Here is an 18,863-nt window from a genome sequence, read left to right on the forward strand (position 1 = left end):
GACTACAGAGAATGTCTTTGAGGTGTGATAACAAATAGAAGGTAACATCAAAAGTTGAAGGTAGAGCAAACATTAGAAAAAATCTCTAAGAAAGAGCCCTAACCCCTAAAAAAAAAAAAGTAACCCTAGAATGGAAATTGAAGCCTGTATAGCACTGAGGGTAACCACAGCAACAAGACCAAAATTAAGCTAAACTATAGACTATATTGACTCAACTTCCCAAGCTGAAGAAAGATACTACTTGGCTCAGTCTCTTCTGTCCTATATGAAACACTTATGTTTCAACCATAAATTTTAAGTCATAGAAAGAAGAAGGAAAACCCCAATATATTGTCAGAGACAAAGGAAAAATATGCTAACGGAGTTTGAAGAATGCTTTGGAATGGCTCAAGAGTAAACTCAATGGAGTTGCATAAGAGATTATCCAAAACGAAACAAAAGGGGGAAAATGTGAGGAGAGCAGGCAGGGGAAGGGAGACAGAACAGAAAACCCAAGAGCTGTGAGATCATATCAATGATGTAACATTCAAGTAATCCTGATATCCTACAAAAAAAAGAGAATGGGGCAAAATAAATATCTGAGGAGATAAGGTTGGGGATTTTCAAAACAAATACACACAAAGCCACAGATATTAAGAAGTTCAGAGAACAAGCAGAATAGATCACACCTCTAATCCCAAAAATCAACTAGACAAATCACATTAAAACTTCTCAAAACCAAAAATAAAAAGAAAATGTTTAAGGCAGCCAGAAGAAAAAAAAATTACATTAAAAAAAATTATAGCTGGATTATCATCAAAAATTATGTAAGCCAGAAATCAATGGTGTGAAATGTTGAAAGCACTAAAGGAAAAAAACTCAACCATAAGTTCTGTACCTGGTGAAAATATCTTTCAAAAAGAAACGATATTTTGCTTCCTTTTTTTTTTTAGGGAAACAAAAACAGAGAAGTCATTACCAGCAAAAAGGGATACAAGAAAGTACCTCAGGCTGGAGGAAATATGCCATTAGAGATACATGTACCTCCATAAATAAGAATACTGGAAATAGCATAAATGAAGGTAAATATAAAAGCATTTTTCTTATTTTTAATCACTGTGAAAGATTAACTAGCAGTCTACATCAGTAAGAGAAGAAATGTAAAGTGTCTTTATAGAATATGTAAAACACGTAACAATAGCACAGAGGATGGGAGAAAGGAATTGGAAGTATACTGTTGTATAGTACACATAAATGTTGTCTAATACACCATTAAGTGGTTTATTATACCAATTCACATGTGGTATATCTCATCTTTAAATTGCCAGTCACCAGGAAATTACGTGACCTTAATACTCTAGTGTTTAAGCCTAACATTGACCTCATTAATAAACTCTTATTTTTATAATAAAAGCAATAGCTAATATTTAAAAGCTTATTACGTGGCATTTTACTACTGTAAGTTCTTTACCAGTATTAAGCCTTTAGATCACTCCACAAGGAATACTGGTATCCTCATTTTAGGGCTGGGGGAAACCAGAGCCCAAAGAGTTTAAGTAACTTGTCCAAAGTCATACATCAATGAAGCAGCAGAGTCAGAATTTTAACCTAGGAAAGACAGGCTTCTGAAACTGAATTTTTAATCAACTTTTAGTTATATAGTACAATTAATATGTTAGTCTGTTTTGCATTGCTATAAAGGAATACCTGAGGCTGGGTAATTTTTATAAAGAAAAGAGGTTTGTTTGGCTCACGGTTCTGCGGCCTGTATAAGCATGGCACCAGCATCTGCTCAGCTTCTCATGAGGCCTCAGAAAGCTTTCACTTGTGACAGAAAGTGAAGGGGGAGCAGAGAATAAGCATGCCACATGGTGAGAGAGGAAGCATGAGACAGAGGAGGAAGTACCAGTCTCCTTTAAACAACCAGCTCTTTCATGAACTAATAGAGTGAGAGCGCACTCATTACTGTGGGGAAAGCACCCAGGCACTCATGGGGGATCTGCCCCCATGATCCAAACACCTCCCACCAGGCCCCACCTCCAACATTGGGGATCACATTTCAATATAAGATTTGGAGGGGACAAATATCCAAACTATATCAATTATATACATTCATTTCTAGTTAATTTGTCTAGAATTATATGAAAGACATCATCAGCAAGACATACATCATTTTGGTGAAATCTCCTGAAGATTAAACAAAGAAATTTCAAATGGTAACAAATTCAATTTATAAACACTGAGTTTTTGGCATCCCTTTCCATTCACTGTATCTTGATAATCCAGTCTCTTCATTTTTGACAATTTCACTGACTTTAATACAAAGAGTAAGGCAGTGAGGGTAAAATTAAGGAAGAAATTTTGAGTAAGGTATGACTTTCAGTTTTGCAAGTACTTGTAAAATGTAACAGATTTTGTATGGAATAAATTTGGTTGGAATATACTGCTACCTCCCTATCACTCCCAAAATACAAGTACAGCAATAACCTTCTAGAATCACCCAGTTCATTTGACAAATAGAGGAAGCCCCCAAAAATCACCATTTCCCAGATTCTAGGATGTACATATTTTCCGCCTTTAATCAATGCTTCAGAAAGCAGTATGCATCTAAAACCTCTAATGTCTAAGTACCCTTTTTTCACTCAAAAAAAAAAAAAAAAAGGAAAAAAAAGAACAACTATTTAAATGGTCACCTTTTAATAGGCAGTCCTTTAACATTTAGGGAATATTAAGTGCCACACTCATTACTAATTAGCTTTCATTTTCGGATTTAGAAGATGGAGTGTGAATAGGATAGCAAGGATGCTGGCAGTCCAGGGTGGTTTTGATGTCATTTTTCGAAAAGCACTTAATAAAGGTAAAGTGTTATTTATATAATTTGTTGCAAGACTTTTGTTTTAAAATCCCTATAATAATTTTCTGGCTGGGCGCAGTGGCTCACGCCTGTAATCCCAGCACTTTGGAAAGCCGAGGGGGGTGGATCATTTGAGGTCAGGAGTTCAAGAGCAGCCTGGCCAATGTGGTAAACCTTGTCTCTACTAAAAATACAAAAATTAGCTGGGCTTTGTGGTGGGCACCTATAATCCCAGCTACTTGAGAGGCTGAGGCAGGAGAATCACTTGAACCCGGAAGGCAGAGGTTGCAATGAGCCAAGATTGCACCACTGCACTCCAGCCTGGGCAACAGAGCAAGACTCCGTCTCAAAAGAAAAAAAAATGTCTTTAGCTATTAAAAAAGGAAAGGCCAGAGCAATCAGGCAAGAGAAAGAAATAAAGGGTCTCCAAATTGGAAAGGAGGTCGTCAAATTAGCCTTGTCACCAGATAACATGACCTTATATTTAGAAAATTTAGATTCCACCAAAAAACTGTTAGAACTGATAAATTGAGGAAAGATTGCAGGACAGAAAATCAAAATACAAAAATCAATACAATTTATATACACCAACAGTAAACAATCTAAAAAAGAAATCCCAAGTGAGTAATCCGAGTTAAAATAGCTACAAAGAATATAAAACACCTAGGAATCAGTTTAGCCAGAGATGTGAAAGATCTATAAAAGGAAAACTATAAAACACTGATGAAAGAAATTGAAGAGGACACACACAAAAAATGGAAAGATATTCTATGTTCTTGGATTGGAATAATTAATTTTTTTTCCTTTCTTTTTTTTTTTTTTCTTTTGAGACAGACTTGCTGTGTCACCCAGGCTGGAGTGCAGTGGCTCTATCTTGGCTCTCTGCAAACTCGACCTCCCAGGTTCAAGCAATTCTCTTGCCTCAGCCTCCCGAGTAGCTGGGATTATAAGCATGCACCACAATACCCAGCTAATTTTTTGTATTTTTAGTAGAGATGGGGTTTCACTATGATGGCCAGGCTGGTCTTGAACTCCTGGCCTCAAGTGATCTGCCTGCCTTGGTCTCCCAAAGTGCTGGGATTACAGGCGTGAGCCACCACACCCAGCCAGAATTCATTTTGTTAAAATGACAATACTATCAAAAGCAATTTACAAATTTGATGCAATCCCTATCAAAATATCAATGACATTCTTCATAGAGAAAGAAAAGAATCCTAAAACATACATGAAACCTCAAAAGACCCCAAATAGCCAAAACAATCCCGAGCAAATAACAAAACTGGCAGCATCATACTACCTGATTTCAAACTTACTAAAAACCTATAGTAATCACAACAGCGTGGTACTGATAACAGAAGGAGGGCAGGGAAGTGCTGGGTAGAGAAAGGCAGGTGCCTGGCTAGGGCTCCACCCTCAGGCCTGTGCCCACAGACCTAGGTGAGGAGAGGCACTCCTGCCGTGGTGCCCAAATGTTGCATTTTCCAAGACCACCCTGGCCTGCCACGCCCCCAAGGTGTGCCTATAAAAATCCCAAGACCCCAGCAAGCAGAGACACACAAATGGCTGGGCGTTGAGAGGAACATATCAGCAGAAGAATGCACAAGTGGCTGGACGTCCAGAGGAACACATCAGTTGAAGAGCACACTGACAGGCACTGGCTGATGCCGGAAGGCCACTGACCAGCAGAACGATGCGGAGTTCGGGTGGGGCAGTCAGAGGAAAGCCCGGCCGCTGAGCGGCTCAACTCCAGGGGAAAACCGCCTTCCCAATCCCCTTCTGGCTCACCGTCCAGCTGCTGAGAGCTACTTCTACCATTCAAAAAAATCTTGCACTCATTCTCCAAGCCCACATGTGATCCGACTTTTCTGGTACATCAAGGCAAGAATCTGGGATACAGAAAACCCTTGCGATAATGCAGAGGGTCTAATTGAGCTGATAAACACAAGCCACCTAGAGACGGCAAAACTAAAAGAGCACACGTTAACACAAACCCACTGGGGCTTCAGGAGCTGTAAACATTCACCCCTAGATGGTGCCCATGGTGTCAGAGACCCATAACCTGCCCATCTGTATGTTTCCCTAAAGGTTTGAACAGCAGGGCACTGAAGAAGGGAGCCACACCCCCATCACACACCCTGAGAGGGGGACAAGGGAACCTTTCCCGTACCAGTACTGGCATAAAAACAGACACACAGACCAAAGGACAACAGAGAATCCAGATATAAATCTAAAAATTTACAATCCACTCATCTTCACAAAAAAGCACAAAGAACATACAATGGGGGAAAGAACAGTCTTTTCAATAAATGGTGCTGAGAAAACTGGATAACTATATGCAGAAAAATAAAACTAGGCTGGACGCGGTGGCTCATGTCTGGAATCCCAGCACTTTGGGAGGCTGAGACAAGCGGATCACTTGAGGTCAGGAATTCAAGACCAGCCTGGCCAACATGGCAAAACCCCGTCTCTACTAAAAGTACAAAAAGTAGCCGAGCGTGGTGGCACACGCCTGTAATCCCAGCTACTCAGGAGGCTGAGACAGGAGAATTGCTCTAAACCCAGGAGGCGGAGGTGGCAGTGAGCCGAGACCGTGCCACTGCACTCTAGCCTGGTGACAGAGCAAGACTCTGTCTCAAAATAAAAAACAAGAAACTAGACTCCTCATCTTTCACCATACACAAAAAATCAAATCAAAATGGACTGAAGACCTAAATCTAAAACCTGAAACTATGAAACTACTAGAAAAAAACATTGGGGGAAATGCTCCAGGAGATTGTTCCGGGGAAAAAATTTTTTGTGTAATACTTCAAAAGGGCAAATAACAAAAGCAAAAATAGACAAATGGGATTTGATCAAGCTAAAAACTTCTGCTCAGCAAAGGCAGCAATCAATAAAATTAAGAGACAACCTGTAGAATGGGAGAAAACGTTTGCAAAATACCCATCTTACAAGGGATTAATAATCAGACTGTATAAGGAGCTCAAACAACTTACTAGCAAAACAAAACAAAACAAAACAAAAACAAACCCACAAAAAATTATATTTTTAAATGGGGAAATTCCCAGCATTTTGGGAGGCTGAGACAGGCGGATAACTTGAGCTCAGGAGTTCAAGACCAGCCTAGTGGAGTTAGCAACATGGCAGAAACCCCCATCTCTACAAAAAATACAAAAATTAGCTGGGTGTGGTGGCACACACTTGTAATCACGGTTACTCGGGAGGCTGAGGTGGGAGAATCACCTGAGTCCAGGAGGCCGATGTTGCAGTGGGCCAAGACTGCACCACTGCACTCCAGCGTAGGCAATGAAGTGAGACACTTTCTAAAAAAAATAAAGAAATGGGCAAATGATCTGAAATCTTCAAAAGAAGACATATAAATGGCCAACAGGTACATGAAAAAATGTTCAGCATCACTAATCATCAGAGAAAGGCAAATCAAAACTATAATGAGTTAAAGTCTCACCCCTTATATCGAAAAGCAGGCAGACTGGGCACAGTGGCACATACCTGTAATCCCAGCACTTTCAGAGGCCAAGGCAGGTGGATCACAAGGTCAGGAGTTCGAGACCAGCCTGGGCAACATGGTGAAACCCCGTCTCTACTAAAAATATAAAAATTAGCTGGGCATGGTGGCATGCGCCTGTAATCCCAGCTAGTCAGAAGGCTGAGGCAGGAGAACTGTTTGAACCTGGGAGGTGGAGGTTGCAGTGAGCCGAGATTGTGCCACTGCACTCCAGCCTGGGTGACAGAGCAAGACTGCATAAAGGAAAAAAAAAAAAAGAAAGAAAAAGAAAAGAAAAGCAGGCAATAACAAATGCTGGTGAGGATGTGGAGAAAGGGAAACTCTTGTACACCGTTTGCAGGAATGTAAACTAGTACAGCCATTGTGTAAATTAGAACAGCTATGGCTGTTCCTCAAAAGACTAAAAATAGAATTACCATATGATCCAGCAAATTGCTACTGGGTATATATCCAAAAGAAAGGAAATCAATGTATCAAAAAGATACCTGTACTAATGTTTATTGCAGCACCATTCATAATAGCCAAAGTTTGGAATTAACCTAAGTGCCCATCAACAGATGAATGGATAAAGAAAATGTGGTATATACACACAATGGAATATTATTCAGCCAGAAAAAAGAGGCTGGGTGCGGTGGCTCACGCCTGTAATCCCAGCACTTTGGGAGGCCGAAGTGGGCAGATCATGAGGTCAAGAGATTAAGACCTTCCTGTCCAATGTGGCAAAACTCTGTCTCTACTAAAAATACAAAAATTAGCTGGGCGTGGTGGCATGCACCTGTAGTCCCAGCTACTTGGGAGGCTGAGGCAAGAGAATCACTTGAACCCAGGAGGCGGAGGTTGCAGTGAGCCAAGATCACCCCACTGCACTCCAGCCTGGGGACAGAGCGAGATTCCATCCAAAAAAAATGAAATGCTGTCATTTGCAGCAACATGTTAAGTGAAATAAATCAAGCAGGCCAGGTGTGGTGGTTCACGCCTGTAATCCTAGCACTTTGGGAGGCCAAGGCAGGAGGATCACTTGAGCTCAAGAGTTTGAAACCAACCTGGACAACATAGCAAGACCTTATCACTACCAAAAAACAAAAATAAGCCAAGAACAGAGAGACAAATATCACATGTTCTCACTCATATGTAGGAGCTAAAAAAAAGTAGATCTCATAAAGATGAGAGTAGACTGGTGGTTACCAGAGGATAGGAAGAGTAGTGGGGAGGAGGGGGGAATAAAGATAAGTTGATTAATGGGACCAAATATACGGTTTGACAGAAGAAATAAAATGTAGTGTTAGATCAGTAAGGTGATTATAATAATCTAGCGTACATTTCAAAATAACTAGAAAAAATTAATTCAAATGTTTCTAGCGTAAAGGACAAATATTTAAGGTAATGAATATCCCAAGTACACTGAGATTTTATATTTCCAAATTATGAATGAATTAATGATCACATGTACCCCAAAAAATACGTATCTATTATGCAACGCTAAAGGAAAAGAAAAACACTTTCTTAAACATTTTGTAGCCATGACTATCCAGTCAGAGACTTAATACACTGTTATACTAATATACAAGATTGATGTATGTGGTAATGATCTCACTAGCCTCCTTTCAGACAATGATGTCATCCCAGTAAATAATATGATTAGCTCTGAAGAGAGGGAAATCTGTCTGTATTGTCAAAGAAAAAGACTTATACTATAACATACCAAAAACCTACCAACTGTCTAATAGTTAAGAGGTCAAAAAAGGGTAGATGTAGGCCGGGCACAGTGGCTCACGCCTGTAATCCCAACACTTTGGGAGGCCGAGATTGGTGGATCACCTGAGATCAGAAGTTAGAAACCAGCCTGGCCAACATGGTGAAACCCCGTCTCTACTAAAAATACAAAAAAATTAGCCAGTTGTGCTGGAAGGAACTTGTAATCCCAGCTACTCAGAAGGCTGAGGCAGGAGAATCCCTTAAACCCAGGAGGCGCAGGTTGCAGTGAGCCGAGATTGCGCCACTGCACTCCAGCCTGGGCAACAAGAGCGAAATTCCATCTCAAACAAAAGCAAAAAAAAAGGTAGATATGTGTAGGTCTCCAGAGTTTAGAAACAGTTGTAGCATGTTTCAACTGCTGCTTTCTGGTCCTGGTCATTCCACTGTCTAATGGATATAGGGTAAAGGGTTATCCCACAGTTCCTTAGGGGAAATAGTTAAGTGACAGATACTGTTTCATCACGGCTTTTAGAGTCAGAAAGGCCTGACATTGAAGCCAGGCTTTATTAATATACCAACTATGTGGTCTTAAGCAAATCACTTAACTTTCTGGGCCTTAGTTGCATTCCATGACACATATGTTGAAGCAATGTGCCAAGTCGTCTCATTCCAGGACCTAAGCTGGAAAGCAGCCCCTGGGTGGGAAATACTATCTCAGGACAGAAGGCGGAAGCCAGAGTTAGAAGTCACTTTGTTAACTAGTAAGAATTCAGCACTGATGAGCTCATAACTTTTGCTTGAAAATATTTTTCCAGAGTAAACTCTAGTACACCAATCTAACTGCTTGATTAATTCATCAACAAAACCAAATTAATGTTTTCAAATTTTCATTTTATATAAGTCTCATGAGGATCAATACTTTTCCATTTGTTGTTGTTGTTGTTGTTGTTGTTGTTGTTGTTGTTGTTGAGACAGGGTCTCATTCTATTGCCCAGGCTGTAGTGCAGTGGCATAACCACAGCTCATCGCAGCCTTGACCTCCCAGGCTCAAGTGATCCTCCCAAGAGTCCTTGGGAGTCTGAGGACTCCCAAGTAGCTGAGAACACAGGAACATGCCATCACACCTTGTTAATTTTTCCATTTTTTTTTGTAAAGATGGGATCTTACTATGTTGCCCAGGATAAAAAATTTATCCTGACTGACACAGAGTTAAAAAGTAAAGTATACATAAGTTAAAAAGGCAAAAAATATATACCATTCCAAAGAACTTAATGTCACCAACCTACATGCTTAAAAGCCATCTTTAGGTAATGACAAAGATGAAATATGAATTCACAAAATAAGTCACGCTGTATGTTGGTGAGCTTCGAAGAATAACTCAAACACAACATAAGGCCCATGGTATATGAAAACATTAAGTACTCATTTGCATAAAACATACTTACTTACTGATAAAATTTCAAATGTTAACATTTAATGCAAGCTCTGTGGCTGGGCGTGGTGGCTCACGCCTGTAATCCCAGATTCCAGCACTTTGGGAGGCTGAGCTGGGTGGATCACCTGAGGTCAGGAGTTTGAAACCAGCCTGGCCAACATGGTAAAACCTCGTCTCTACCAAAAATACAAAAATTAGCCAGGCATGGTGGCGGGCACCTGTAATCCCAGCTACTCGGGAGGCTGAGTAAGGAGAATCGCTTGAACCTGGGAGGCAGAGGTTGCAGTGAGCCAAGACCGCACCACTGCACTCCAGCCTGGGTGACAGAGTGAGACTCCGTCTCAAAAAATAAAATAAAATAACATTAAAAAAATGCAAGCTCTGTTCCTATATGTGTGTGTTTTGAAAAACTTTTCCTTCTAAAACTAAAAAGTATGTGTGTTCACATTACTGTTTCTTTAGTGCAGAGTCCAATAGAACAAAATGTTTCTTTTCTTCAAATGTGTTTCATAATACTAACCATGTCTTTCCTGTATGTAAATATCATAAGGTAGAGTCATGCTTAGCTCCAAAAGAATAATAAAGGGCCCCTTGAAATTCTGAATAAATAATAACATACAAATGCAAAGTATAAATTCCTGAAGTCTAAGCAAAGAACATATACTGAGGAAACAACTACCAGGGATTAGAAAGTGGAATAGTACCCAAAGCTCACACTGAGTTTATCAGACAAGCAGAAGAGACGCCTCATTGAACATCCAGAGCATTGAGGAGAGACCCCAAGAGTTAATCCTTAGTATTAGAGGTAAACCATACTTATACTAAAGTCTATTCAAGACTCACCATTACAAAGCTTTAACACATGATTAAAGAGGATTAGCCAATCTGTGATTAAGTGTGTGCTAGAATAAAATCCAACATTTTAAAAATAAAGACAACAAATTCAGGTACTTATAACATAAGGTTTACAATGTCTACTAGATATCAAAAAGCTACTAGATACAAGAAACAGAAAATTGTAACCAATCACCAGAAAATTATGAGGCAAAAGAATGACAGAGATGATAAAAACTGGTATACAAGAAGTTTAAAACAGCTATTATAAATATGCTCAAGAATTTAAACAAAAATAAAAACATGGAAATAGAAACTATATTTTAAAAAGAAACATGAAACTTTAGAGTGAAAAATATAATATCTGAACTAAAAAGTTATTGTGTGGCTTTTTTTTTTTTTTTTTTTTTTTTTGAGACAGGGTCTTTCTCTGTTGCCTAGACTGGAGAATACAGTGGCATGATCTTGGCTCATTGCAACCTCTGCCTCCCGGGCTCAAGCAATCGTCCCACCTCAGCCTCCCAAGTAGCTGGGGCTACAGGTGTATACCACTACTCCTGGCTAATTTTTTGTATTTTCTGTAGAGGAAGGGTTTCGCCATGTTGCCCAGGCTGGTCTTGAACTCCTTGGCTCCAGTGATCCACTTGCTTAGGCCTCCCAAAGTGCTGGGATTACAGGGGTGAGTCACTCTGCCTGGCCCTGTGTAGCCTTAAAAGCATATTAAACACTACTGAATAAAAGAGCAGTGAACTTGAAGAAACGGGAATAGGAACTATCCAATCTGAAGTACGGTGAAGAAAAAGAGCTAGAACTGGGGGTGGGGGGAAGAAAGGAGAGAAAATAATCAGTCTCAGTAACCTGTGAAAAACCACCAAGCTTTTTACATACCTGTATTTAGAGACCAAGAAAAGGGAAGGGTGAACAGAAACATATTTGAAGAACAGTACCGAAACACCTTCCAAATTTGACGATAAACCCACCAATCCAAAATGCTCAAAGAAACTCACATGTAAGATGAACAAAACCAAACAGAGGTATATCATACATTCCTGAAAAATAGTAATAGAAAAAATCTTGAAAGCACTGAGAGGGAAAAAGGTATAAAGTGAAACAAAAATAAGAATAATCACTGACTTGTAATCAGAAACAATGCAAGCCACAAGACAACAGAAGAAACAATTTTACTATACTGAAAGAAGAAAAAAACTCAGCCTAGGATTATATATCCAACAACAAAATGACAACTCAATTTAAAAAAGGGCAAATGACTTAAATAAAAAGATGCAACATCTTTAGTCATTAGGGAAATGCAAATCAAAACCACAATGACATACAACTTCACACCTACAAGAATGGCTATAATAAAATGAATAAGGCCGGGCGCAGTGGCTCACGCCTGTAATCCTAGCACTTTGGGAGGCCGAGGTGGGCGGAATGCCTGAGCTCAGGAGTTCAAAACCAGCCTGGGCAACACGGTGAAACCCCATCTCTACTTAAAATACAAAAAAATTAGCCGGGCGTGGCGGCGTGCGCCTGTAGTCCCAGCTACTCGGGAGGCTGAGGCAGGAGAATGGCTTGAACCTGGGAGGCAGAGGTTGCAGTGAGCCGAGATCACGCCACTGCACTCCACACTCCAGCCTAGGCGACAGAGTGAGACTCCATCTCAAAAAATAAAAATAAATAAAATAAAATGAATAAATAACAAGAATGTAAAAAAACCCTGCAACATCCATACACTGTTGATGGAAATGTAAAAGGGTACAGCTGTTCTGGAAAACAGCCTGGTGGTTCTTCAAAAAGGTAAACAGAATTACCATATGACCTGACAATTCTGTTCCAAAAAGAATTGAAAACAGAGATTCAAACAGATACTTGTATGCCAATATTCACAGCAGCATTATTTACAATAGAAGAAAGGTGGAAACAACCCATAAAAAGATGAATAAAATGTGGTACATACACACAGTGAAGTATTATTTAGCCATAAAAAAGAATGGGTGTTTGCAGCCATTACAGCTCTCTAGCACCTTTAGCTCACTGCGCTCTTGCAGAGGGAGCTGAAGAATAAGTAAACAAGTCTCTATAGCATGGCCTGTACAAAACAGATAGCCTGCAAACTGACCATGGTAAAGTACCCAGGAAGCAATTAGCCACAAAAGCCATTCACAAGAGTGCACCCTCTATTGGAGGGGTAAAGAAACGTCATCATTACAGGCCTCGTACTCTGTGACACTGAACCTTATCACAAGTCCACTGAACTTCTGATTCACAAACCTCCCTTCCAGCATCTGATATGGGATTTCAAAACAGATCTGTGCTTCCAGAATACAGTTACTGGTGCTCTGCAGGAGGCAAATGATGGTTGGCCTTTTTGAAGACATCAACCACTCTGCTATCCACGCCAAACATGTAACAATTATGCCAAAAGACATTCAGCTACCTTGCTGCATATATGGAGCACATGCTTAAGAATATGCTATCATAAGTAACATTTCATTCTCAAAAAAAAAAAAAATTCTCTCTTCCCTGTTACTGGTAGTTCTGAACCCTAGATTTTTTTTTCCCCATGGGGTGAAAAGCTACCTAAGTAAATGACTGCAAGTGGGAAAATGGGGAACAGAAATCAGGTATAGGGAGTTTTTCTATTTTCATGTTGCATGAGAATTTTTAATATAAATATGGGTATGTAAAGCATTAATGCAAGTCAAAGTGTTTCAGTGAGCACGTTTCCGCAGTTCAACTAGTAAGTACATATTTTTAATATTGTCTCTCTTCTGTGTTGTTCCTGTAACTACAAAAAAAGGAATGGGCCAGGCACGGTGGTTCACGCCTGTAATCTCAACACTTTGGGAGGCTGAGACAGGCGGAGCACTTGAGGTCAGGAGTTCAAAACCAGACTGGCCAACATGGTGAAATCCCGTCTCTACTAAAAATACAAAAATGAGCCGGGTGTGGTGGTGGGCGCCTGTAGTCCCAGCTACTCGGGTGGCTGAGGCAGGAGAATTGCTTCAGCCTGGGAGGTGGAGGTTGTGCAGTGAGCAGAGATCATACCATTGCACTCCAGCCTGGGCAACAGAGCGAGACTTCGACTCATAAAAACACACAAACAAAGGAATGAAATTCTGATATACGCTATAAAAGGATGAACCTTGAAAACATTATGCTAAGTGAAATAAGCCAGACACAAAATGGCAAATACTGTATGATTCCACTAAATGAAATATTTAGAACAGGCAAATTCATAGAAGTAGAAAGTAGACTGGAGGTTATCAGGGGCTGGGGAGGAAGAGGAATGGGAAATAATTGCTTAACAGGTACAGTATTTCTGTTTGGTGTGATGAAAGAAAAATTATTTTTCCATGTAAATTTGAGAAAAATGGAGTGATGAAAAATGTTGAAAGTAGATAGGCATGGTGATTGGGCAACATTGTGAATGTAATTAATACTACTGAAATGTTCACTTAAAGGTGATTAAAATGGGCCAGGCACAGTGGCTCATGCCTATAACCCCAGCAGTTTGGGAGGCCAAAGCATGAGGATCACTTGAGCCCAGGAGTTTGAGACCAGCCTGAGCAACATAGTGAGACCTCATCTCTATTAAAAAAACTTAAAAATTAGCCAGTCACGGTGACGCATGCCTATAGTATCAGCTACTCGGGAGGCTGAGCTGGGAGGATTACTTGAGCCAAGGAGGTCAAGGCTACAGTGAGCCATGATCAAGCCACTGCACTCCAGCCTGGGTGACAGAGTAAGACTCTGTCTAAAAAAAAAAAAAAAAAGTTAAAATGGTTAATTTCATGTTATAAATCCCAATACTTTGGGAGGCCAATGCAGAAAGATCGCTTAATGCCAGGAGTTTGAGACCAGCCTGGGCAAAATAGCAAGACCCTCACCACTACAAAATATTCAAGAATTAGCCAGGTGTAGTGCCATGCACCCATAGTTCCAGCTACACAGGAGGCTAAAGTGGGAGGATTGCTTGGGCCTGGGAGATTGAGGTACCACTGCATTCCAGCCTGGGCAACACAGTGAGTCCATCCTGGGCAACACAGTGAGACCAGCCTGGCCAACATGGTAAAACCCCGTCTCTACTAAAAATACAAAATTATCTGTGCATGGTGGCGTGCGCCTATAGTCCCAGCTACCTGGGAGGCTGAGGCAGGAGAATCACTGGAACTCAGGAGGCAGAGATTGCAGTAAGCTGAGATGGTGCCACTGCACTCCAGCCTTGGCGACAGAGCCAGACGCCATCTCAAGAAAACAGAAAACAAACAAAAAAAACCAGCCAACTGGCTTTTGTTATTGATCATGACTGTTAAACATTTTTAAAATCAGTGGTACAAATTATGACATAGAAAGCATGTGTATCAGTTTTGTAAATGACAAAGTTGGTAGGGATAGCTAAAAGGCAACAGAATTAAATCAAATTCATCTTAGGCTGTGACACTAGGCTAAAAGCAACAAAATTAAATTTAATCTATTTAAACTGCAGTTTCCTTATAAACTCAGCATATATAAAGATATAGAAGAAGATCAAGCTTGAAATTTTTAGCCAACAAAGTGATGACCTTTTTGCTTGTTTAGGCTAATACAATTTTATGCTGAATGGTAGTGATTAAAGAATTATATATTCTCCTACTGTTCACTAATCTAATTCCATCTAGAGAACAGCATGGGATTAACCATTATGCATATTAACTGTGGTTAAGAAGCAGCAGCGAAAAGGACTTGTTCGCATCTCTAGAAGGGAAAGTTCCAGTTTCCCAATTCAAACAGCTGAACTCCATCTCCATGAAGCAGCGGATTTCCAGTTGAGACTCAAGTAAAGACAACAAAAATTTCAGGATTATAAAACTGTGACAAAATCATTAGTGGCTTTTAGCTGCACCCCCACCTCCAAACTCAGAAAAAGAGGCTGGGACTAGGTCAGGTGAATTTATAGAATTGTTTTACTGCCCCCAAACTTAAATGGAGTAGAACCAAAACACAAAAATTTTACTGAATTAATGATATCCTACATCATTTTCAAGCTGGTGTGCTACATCAATTTATAATATCCAACATGTAGCAAGATACAAAAACTGTAGCCTTGTAAGAGAAATGTTAGAGAAGGATGTGAGTGAAAAATTGACCACTTTTTAAAATAAGTTGTTAGTTACAATGGGATATTATTCAGTCATAAAAAGGAATGAAGTTCTGATACATGTTACAACATGAATGAACTTTGAAAACATTATGCTAAGTGAAATAAGCCAGATACAAAAGGACACATATTATATGATACCACTTATGTGAAGTAATTTGAATCGGCAAATTCATAAAGACTAAAAGTTGACTGGGTGTTATGAGGGTTTAGGGGAAGGGGTTGGGAGCATTAATGGTTAATGAGTCGAGTTTCTGTTTGGGATGATGAAAGGTTTTAGAAAAAGATAGTGGTGACGGCTGCAAAATATTGTGAATGTAGTTAGTGTCTGTGAACTGTACACTTTAAAATGGTTAAAATGGCAAATATTATGTTTTATATATTTTGCCACAACAAAAATTTTAAAACATAGTAAAATACAGGGACTCAGATTAAGAATATTCAGATAATAAATACGAGTATAATAAACACTTAGATAGAAAGTACTTCTGCGAGCTAGGCACAGTAGCTCATGCCTGTAATCTCAGCACTCTGGGAGGCTGAGACGGGCAGATTGCTTGAGCCCAGGAGTTCGAGACCAGCCTGGGCAACATGGTGAACCCCATCTCTACCAAAAAAATATAAAAATTAGGCAGAAGTGGTGGTGCACACCTGTAGTCCCAACTACTCAAGTGGCTGAGGTGGGAGGAATGCTTGAGCGCAGGAGGCAGAGGTTGCAGTGAGCCGAGATAGCGCCACTGCACTCCAGCCTGGATGACAGAGTGAGACCCCATCTCAAAAATAAAAATAAAAATAATACAAAATTTAAAAATACACTATAACAACTATTCATGTAGTATTTACATTGCCATAGGTATTATAAATAATCTAGAGATGATTTAAAGCATACAGGGGGTAAAGGGTGTGTGCATACTAAACATTTTATTTAAGGGACTTGAGCATTTGCAGATTTTGGTATCCTGGTGGGCCTAGAGTCAATCCCCAACAGATACCAAGGATGACTGCATAAGTATCTTCAATATCAGCATTGGAACCCTTCTCTCACACAATATATTTTCAGGGAGTAATCTGTTGAAAATCCCAAACAGTTATTTAAACAAACTACCAAGAATACAATTAAGTCCCCATTTAACATCATGGATAGGTTCTTGGAAACTGCAACTTCAAATGATACCAGGTAGAATGAAACCAATTTTACCACAGGTTAATTGATATAAACAAGAGTCAAGTTCCTGAGGTATGTTTCTGGTCACAAAAATATCGCCAAACTTCTAAATAAATACCCCAAAACATTTCTAATATTAAACATTGAAATAAATGTAAGCTATACATACATTTGAGGAAGATTAATAAAAACAAGTAAGATAAATTACTATATCTACCCAATTATTACTGTTCAGTGTCACAGGTAATCAGAGCCTATGTCAGCAGCTCAAGGGCACCATCCTATCACAGGGCACACTCACACAGACATCCACACTCACTCAGACTGGGACAATTTACACATGCCAAGTCATCTAACGTGCACATCTTTGGGATGAGGGAAGAAACTGGGGTACCTGGAGAAAACCCACACAGACATGTGGGGGAGCATGCAAACCACACAGTGGCCCTGGCCAGAAATTGATGTTTTTTTCCTCAACATTATAATGAAAAACAACACTGAATGAGTGAATGAGATGACATTATTTGAGGACGTGCTGCACACAGTTAAATAAACCTATTTAGTAATCAAGGAAGAGTTTCCCTAATAAATAAAAATATTTTCAGAAAGGGTAATAAGCAATAAAACTAGCATTTTAGAACATGTACAATGATTACCAGAATTCCAGGCAAATGTCACATGCAGGTTCCAGGAACTAGAACCTGGAGATCTTTGAAGCCATTATTTAGCCTACAACCCTCTCCAAACAGAGTAGCTATGGTCCTAGGAGAATGGGACAAATTCTCATTGCTTTTTTTCCCCATCTCTGTCCTCTTACCTCCTACAACTTGGCTCTGGATACAAGATGCAGTAGCACAAAGTATATGGCACAGTAGTATAACTAAAAGCCCTAACTCTCTAACCAGAGGACTGAAAATTGGAGATCCAGGGAAATGGAAAGTAAAATGAATATTGAGGAGAGGAAGAAGCTCAGGAAAGTTGTCTTTTGAACTCCTGGGTATACCTCCTAGCTGTATATGAATGGATATAAGCCTAAATTGCTTATCAAAGTCTGAGAATTAAAATTCAGCATAGACCAAAACCCAGGTCCCAGGCTAGCCACTGGGTGGTACACATATGGGACAGATACAAATACCACTGCAAAGACTCTAAAAACTTAACTGACATTGGAACTACAACCAACGTAAGACTGGTGGGAACTGATGCCCTGAGCCCATCATTATCAATGATCTGATAAAACAAATATACTGACATCTCCAAAGCAACAATCAGAGTCTCATAACACAATATTCCAAATGTCTAGAATATAATCTGAAATCACTCAGCACATAAAGAACCAGGAAATTATCATCTCAGTTAGGAAACAACAATCAATCAACAGGTACCAACAATCAGGTGAGACACATTGGATATAGACAAAGGCTTTAGAACAGCTATTACAAAAATTCCCAAAGAAATGAAGGCAAACATTCTTGAAATGAATGGAAACACGACAGTTTAAACATAGTAACAGAAAATACAGAAGACCAAATGAAAATTTTACAATGAAAAATACAGTAACAACAACAAAAAAAATTTAAGCCACTTCCCTAAATCTATCAATTGGAAATCTGGAAAGACAAGCTTCTCTTTTAACAGTGACCATTCCTTGTGATGGTCAACTCTATTAATCATTAACACCTCAGTGGTAACTATTTTAATCAGATGGCTTTTTTTTTTTTAGCCCTAGTGATACTAACTGAAAAAGAAATTGTCTTTGAACTTTGCCACTTTAGTCATCCCTTTGCAATAAAGTACCCATAGTTGGCATTCAATGACTGTTGAGAAAACTTAATAAACAGAAATAAATAGAATAAAAGCATGTCTTTATGAGACAGAGAAAAAAAGTTAAGTAAAATGTGACAACTAGATACAAAATAGACCCACTGTTTTATAAGATGTGATTAATATAAGACTCAACATGCTGGTTCTTTAAAGTGAACTGAGTAGGTAACTCTATAGGCCAAATTTTTTTTTAAGGTTATTTTAAGATGAGTCCTTGCCATGTTGCCCAGGCTTGCCTCGAACTCCTAGGCTCAAAGGATCCTCCCACCTCAGCCTCCTCAGTAGCTGGGGCTACATAAACATACCACTATGCCTGGCTCCCTAAATCATATTTAAGTGTTTAAGATATTGTTCTTAAATCAATGAATTTAATAAGCATTATACTAAAAGCCAAGAAAAAACATGGTATGT

The 18,863-nt window shown here is 39.5% G+C and overlaps 1 protein-coding gene across 7 annotated transcripts in view; it reads right to left on the reverse strand.

The window, feature by feature from the left end:
* USP32 (ubiquitin specific peptidase 32) overlaps positions 1-18,863 on the reverse strand; it is a 213,005-nt gene that overhangs the window by 124,741 nt on the left and 69,401 nt on the right. For 3 of the 7 annotated variants that reach the window (XM_063655612.1, XM_063655610.1, XM_063655609.1), the window contains exon 2: positions 6,341-6,434. The exons of the other annotated variants lie outside the window; for them this stretch is intronic. In XM_063655612.1, the coding sequence (XP_063511682.1) occupies positions 6,341-6,434 (94 nt within the window). The remainder of the gene's footprint in view (positions 1-6,340; positions 6,435-18,863) is intronic. 7 annotated transcript variants of the gene reach the window in all.

The sequence above is a fragment of the Pongo pygmaeus genome, chromosome 19 (assembly GCF_028885625.2).
Source record: "Pongo pygmaeus isolate AG05252 chromosome 19, NHGRI_mPonPyg2-v2.0_pri, whole genome shotgun sequence".
Lineage (NCBI taxonomy): Eukaryota > Metazoa > Chordata > Mammalia > Primates > Hominidae > Pongo > Pongo pygmaeus.